The sequence below is a fragment of the Bos mutus genome, chromosome 21 (genome assembly GCF_027580195.1).
Source record: "Bos mutus isolate GX-2022 chromosome 21, NWIPB_WYAK_1.1, whole genome shotgun sequence".
Taxonomy (NCBI): domain Eukaryota; kingdom Metazoa; phylum Chordata; class Mammalia; order Artiodactyla; family Bovidae; genus Bos; species Bos mutus.
This window is the reverse complement of record NC_091637.1, coordinates 56,923,332-56,929,331: the sequence shown is the minus strand read 5'-3', so window position 1 is coordinate 56,929,331 and position 6,000 is coordinate 56,923,332. Positions and strand designations below refer to the sequence as shown.

The 6,000-nt window shown below is 55.5% G+C and overlaps 1 protein-coding gene across 1 annotated transcript in view; it reads left to right on the top strand.

Moving 5' to 3' along the window:
* Positions 1-2,675: 2,675 nt before the first annotated feature.
* Positions 2,676-6,000, top strand: part of ITPK1 (inositol-tetrakisphosphate 1-kinase) — a 162,882-nt gene continuing 159,557 nt past the window's right edge. Inside the window, exons 1-2 of the mRNA XM_070357875.1 lie at positions 2,676-2,823; positions 3,286-3,517. Of these exons, the coding sequence (XP_070213976.1) occupies positions 3,423-3,517 (95 nt within the window). The 5' untranslated portion in view covers positions 2,676-2,823; positions 3,286-3,422. The remainder of the gene's footprint in view (positions 2,824-3,285; positions 3,518-6,000) is intronic.

The window sequence follows — 6,000 nt, the reverse complement described above, 5'->3', positions numbered from 1 at the left end:
CCTGGAGGTCTCTGAGGGATGACCAAGATCTTAAAACAGAGGTATAAATGCATAATTTCCCATTCTCATGGAGAGGAGGTTTGAGGCCAGGATCTGCCCAGGGTTCCAGAGATGTGTGGGTGGGTCGGTGGGTCCCTGGTCTTGCCAATGCATGGGAGGATCTTGATTTTCCCTGGGCACGGGTCCTGGCCCTCAGAACACATTCCTCTCCTCTCACAAACGTCTCATCTCCAGTGGTGGTGGGCCTTGGGGGTGAGGGAACTCTTGACCTTGGAATGCTGGTTCAGGCTTTCCCACTTATCTACTCTGTGACTTTGGCCAAATCCCTTTCCTTCTCTGGGTCCAATGCTTCATTGATAAGACAGGAAGTTGGAGTAATCAATGACTCAGACTTTGAGGGTTTGTTGAAAGCTATGGTCATGATGCATGTGATTTCTGGCAGCTTCAGGGGTTCTTGAAGTCCTGGGGTGGGGCAAGGAGGGGACTTAATTGGACCTCAAGTTAAGAAGCCTTACATATACACACTACTATATAGAAAACAATCAATAAGGACCTACTGTATAATACAGAGAATTTGCCTCAATATTCTGTAACAACCTATATGGGGAAAGAATCTGAAAAAAAAAAAGATATATTAATAGTATAACCGAATTACTTTGCCGTATACCTGAAACTAACACAAAACTGTAAATCAATTATACTCTAATGTAAAATAAAAATTAAATTAAAAAAAGAATCCTTGCATGAAGCCACCGAAGAGTCACAGATGAAAGGATCAAGGTGTGGCACAGACCCACATACACGAACATCACTCGGTCACAAGGAAGAATCCTACCATTGGTGACAACATGGGTAAACGTAAAGGTTATCATGTAAGTGAAATAAGTCAGAGAAAGGCAAATACCATATGATTTTACTTATATGCTGAATCTAGAAAACAAATGAACAAAACTAGAAACAGACTCGGAGATAGAACAAACTTGTGGTTGTGGGGCGGGGGTGAGGGGCAGGAATGGGCAAAACAGGTGAGGGAGATTAACAGGGACAAACTTCTAGCTATAAAATAAATAAGTAACAGGGCTGTAATGAACAGCACAGGGAATATAGTCAATAATACAGCTGATAATATTGTAATCACTTTGTGTGGTGACAGATGGTAACTAGAGTTATCGTGGTGATCATTTCATAATGCATTGAGTCATTATGTTGTACACCTGAAGCTAATATAATACCGCAAGTCAATTATACTTCAATTAAAAAAAACCAAAGAGTTCTTGGTGAGGTAGTAACAAGCTCCATTTCTGATGACCTGCTAGGAGGACCAGTCTAATACCCTGTCCTGATCCTCCTCACAGTCTTTTAAGGCAAGCATTACTTTTTCAACCTGGAAATCAGAGGCAAAACTTAAGTAACTTGTCCAAGCTGGGAGGAGCTGAACTAGGAGCCCGCCCAGGCCAGGTCTTTCTGAAGCCAGAGACTTCTTCCAGTGCAGTGAGCGGCAGGCATTGCTCCTTCTGCTCCCACCTGCAGCAGACCCTCTCATAACGTCATACACGCTAGGCCTCAGAGCCGCTGCTCTTCTGCGGTGCTTTCAGGAGGCAGGGCTTACCTCCTAAGGTAAGAGGGAGGACCTGAGGCCCAGAGAGGCTAAGTGGCCTGCAAGGTCACCCAGCCAGGGTGTAAAGGGAGGGGAGATGGGTGAAGGGTGGAGCTAGCTGAGAGTGGAGACAGAAGACCTCTGTGCTTCCTCCTGGAATCTGGTGTGGACAAGCTTCACCTAGTTGCAGCTGGGAAGGCCTGTAGGAAGAGGGATGGGGAAGCTGTAATTAGGGGAAGAAGGCAGGCCCTTAGGGCTGGGCCTTAGAGAATAAGCTCCAGTCTGGTCACCCCTAACAACTTGGTTCTGCCAGTTCTCCTTGCCTCTCTTCAAGCCACCCCCAATTCTCAGGCCTGTCAACCTCATCCTTATTTTCCAAGGTCAGCTTAAATGCCTTCCCTGAAAATTGGAGACCCTTTCCACCCCACCCCACCCCATTCATTTTTCCTGCCGTGACCTGGGGAGTGATGCCCACTTTGCCCAAACTCTTTGAAGGTAGGATGCTCCCCTAGGGCCCTACAGGGGAACCAAGGTGCCAGCCACCCTGATGCTTGAGCTTCTAGTTTCTCCCTTGCCTCTCCGTTGGAGGGAACCCAGAGTGTGTCTAATGGTTAACCTCCTTAAGCCTGAGAAGGCCCCTGGGTGTTTATGTCCCCAACCCCAGGGGCCCCCATCCTGGGCCTGGGTCTCTCTCCTCCGGGGAAGACAGATGATCTCATCGAGTGTCTGCTGCCGCGCCAACCCCCGCCCACCCCCCGCTCGTCCCGCGCCCTCTGCTGCAGTTGGGACTGAATATTGCTCAGGGTACAGAGATGCTTTTGATGAATGAAATTCAAGTGGCTCGATCACTCCGAAAGGACAGGCAGAAAGTGCCCACACCGAGACTCCTCTCGTCCCTTTAAAAAGTAAAAGCACTTGGCAAGGATCGCCCTAAATCCAGCCCTGCTCCCTCCGTCCCCCAAGCTCCACCGCTGAGCCTTTCACACAAACACGCACCAAAGAACCAGACCCGGGCGGGGGTGGGGGGGGTGGGGTGGGGGGAGGCGCGGCGCCTTTAAGAGGCGGCAGGCAGTGCTGCCCCCTGGCGGCCAGCGCTCTCGCGCTTCCTCCGCCCCGGCGGGGTCCAGCGGGCCGGCTGGCCGGGTCAGCGCGGCGGTGGCGACGGCGGCGAGCCGCGCGCCGGAGCGAGGACCGGGACAAGGAGGAAGTGGCGGCGGCGGCGGCAGGTGAGGACGGCGGGGGGCGCGGGCGGCCGCGTGCGCCCTGCCGGGGTCCGAGCCCGTCGGGAAGGGCACGCGCCCGGCTCGGATCGGCCGAACGCGCCGCCGGGGGCTCGGACGGGAGGGCCCCCCGCGATCGGGAGCCAGAGGGAGGGCCGGGAGGAGGGACTTGGGGGCGGCGCGCAGCCCGAGCGTGGGGGCCGATCGTCGGTGGCCGCCGCTGGAGGGCGTGCGGCTCGGTTCCGAGCGCCGGGAGGGCGGCGCTGGCGAGGGAGGGCCTGCCTCCTCTCCTCCCCAGCCCGGCCCGGCGCTCGCGAACTTGCGCGCCCGGAGCCCCACAGGCGGCGGGGGCGTGGGCGGCGGCGGCGCGGGCGGCCCCCGGCACGGTGGCAGCCAGTGGAATGCCGCGCTGAGCGCCGCTCCCTCCGCCCGGGCGCCCGCCCCGCCCCGGCCCGCCCCTCCCGGCAGGACTGCGCGCCCGGAGCCCCGTTCCGCGTCCCCGCCGCCGGGAGGAGGTGCCCGCACGCTCGCGGCGCGCGCCGGGCCGCCAGACTCGGCCTGTGGGCGATTTCCTCCGGACCCGAGCTCCCCGCCCGAAGAGGAAGATGCAGACCTTTCTGAAAGGGAAGAGAGTTGGCTACTGGCTGAGCGAGAAGAAAATAAAGAAGCTGAATTTCCAGGCCTTCGCCGAGCTGTGCAGGTAAGGAGGGACGGGGCTCCAGCCCCCCACCCCCCGGGGACCCCCGGCATGAGCCCCAGGTTCAGCCTCGGGGGGCTGGGGGCTGTTTCCGGAGGTTAGAGCGAAACGGGAAGAAACGGTGCGCGGGGACCCTGAGTCCGAGTAGCCAGGTGGCTGTGGTGGCCGCTGGCTGTGTTCGAGGGAAGCGGTGGGCAGTACGGGCGGTGTGGCACGGACCAGGGCTCTCAGGTGCACAGGGACCCCGGGTAGGGAGACCCCTGGCTCCCCCGGGCGTGATGGGAGCGCTGCTGAAGGTGGCAGAGGGACCAGGGAAATGGGGGGAATCCACACTGTCTGCCTGTGGCTGGAGGTTACTTTTGGACTGGAGTGGTCCTCTTCCTTCTTCCCCCTTCTCTTCGTGGAGGCGGGCACCCATGTTTGTGTGTTTGCGGGGCACCTACTAGGTGCCCCTCCGGCGCAGCTCTCTGCAAGAATCTGTCATTGCATGTTGCTGGATTAAGCCTCTTTGAAGCGAGTAGCAATACTTGGCGTGTAGGTCATTTGCTGTCTCATTAGAGCCTCGCACCAGCCTTGAGAATTGGCTGGGCTGGTGATTCTGGCCCACATGTCTGAGGGGGGGAATCCATCCGCAGAGAGGTCGGGTACCTGGCCCGGGGTCCCACAGCCAGGGAGTGGCTGGTGCAGAATGTAAACGCTTGTGTAGAATGGCCTTCTTCCCTCGAGGTCCCCACCCCCCACCCCGTGCAGTTCCTTAGTGGTGAAGACTCCAGGTGTTTTATTAAGATGGGATCACATTCTTGGTCCATTACAGACGCATCCAGTCTTGGGTCGGCTTTGCCTCACCTTGTTCCCCTATGGTGGCTTTGCCTCTGAGAAGCCCTTAGTTAAATCTGGTTCTTAGTGAAAGCCTAAGAGAATCTGGCTCCCCAAGCCTTTTGCAAACTCCAGGTGGAAAACCTTTTGTTATGCCGTGTCTCCACTTGGTAGATTTGATTCTCAAAAATGGGCCCCCCTTGCATTTTTGTCTTTTTTGGGTCACCAAACATAATGATGAATTGAACAATTGAGTTTCCTTATCTCCTGGCATGCGGAGCGAGTGGCTGGTCTGAGCTGGCCTGTGCAGGCTGGCACAGCACCTCTATGCCCCTCTCATGCCTGTCCCCAGGGCCTGCTGCTCCTTGGCCTGTTCAGCCCTGCAGGCGCTCTGCTCCCTGCAGCCAGAGGGGCACACCTTGTCTAAAACAGTTCCTGAGGGTTGCGCATCCCTCGGTCTGGGTATGGAGTTGGCTGCCTCCTCTCCTGCTGGCTTCCCTGGGAGAAAGCACGCTTTTCATTTTCAGGAGGGCATGCCAAATGACCGGGGAATTCACAAGGAAACGGGGAGGAACTTGCAGCCAAAGCCTTGGAAGTGTGAGGACTTTTGCAGCATTAGAAAGGGGCGCTTGAACACACACACGTGGACGATGTGCCCTAGACACTGAAGACATGTGCAGAAACCCCTTTGATGTGTTCTTGAAATCTGGTCTGGTGTCGGGTGCCCAAGCTCCCCCTGCAGTCCTCTGAGACTTGGGAAATCCCCACTGATACCTTGCACCCTTTTTCCTGAGGTCTTTCTCTATTTGTGTCGTCCTGTGCCTGCAGCTGAAGCACGAGGCTTGTCATCTGGTTGGTATGTTTTGCTTGGTAATTAGGAGGCTCTCGCAACACAGTTCCCACCGAGACTGAGACTCGTGGCTGGGTCCTCAGGCTGGACTTGCAGACTGCCTTTCCCTCCCCAGAGACCCTCCTGCCCTTAAACACTGGGGGGTTCAGGGCAAGCTATGATGTCAGCCGTTCCGGGGAAGCTCCAGCATGGAGTGTTCATTTCTCTGAAAGAGTGGTTGCGTTCAAAGTCTAGTTGCCTTCTTCTGGCCAAAATATTGACTTCAAAGAGAGGAAGAGAAATATCTGGGTCATTCTAGAACCTCAGGAAACCCACTTTGTGTTTTCATCAGGGGAGCTTTAGCTATTTTGTTGCTTAAGCTTAGGAAGGAATGGAAAACACCGAAAAGAATTTTTCTGTTTCTTCTCTCCTTTTTTATGGATACTTTCAGGGTGGCGCCCCCTGGTGGCCGCATTTCTGTACTGGGTGCAAAGTACTCCCACCCTCTGGAGTGGCCAGAGTCCTTTGCCCGCTGGTGGGTGTGATGTGAATGCTGGTGCAGTTTCAGTGGCTGAGAGGGGCTGTGGACGGACATTGTCACGTGGGGTTGCCATTTGGATGGGTGATGAATCATCCTCGAGTTCCATAGTGAAAAAGTCCAGAGATGTTTGAAAATGGCTTGAGGTCCTGCCGCGAATGTTTGGGGCAGTATCAGCGCTGGAGAGGATGACTTGAACGCAGCGGGATGAGTTGTTTCGCCAAATGCCAGGCCTTGTTAAAAAAAAAAAAAATCCTAGGACCGGAAGGGAGATCTTGTCTACCCAGCCCCTTTGTTTCACAG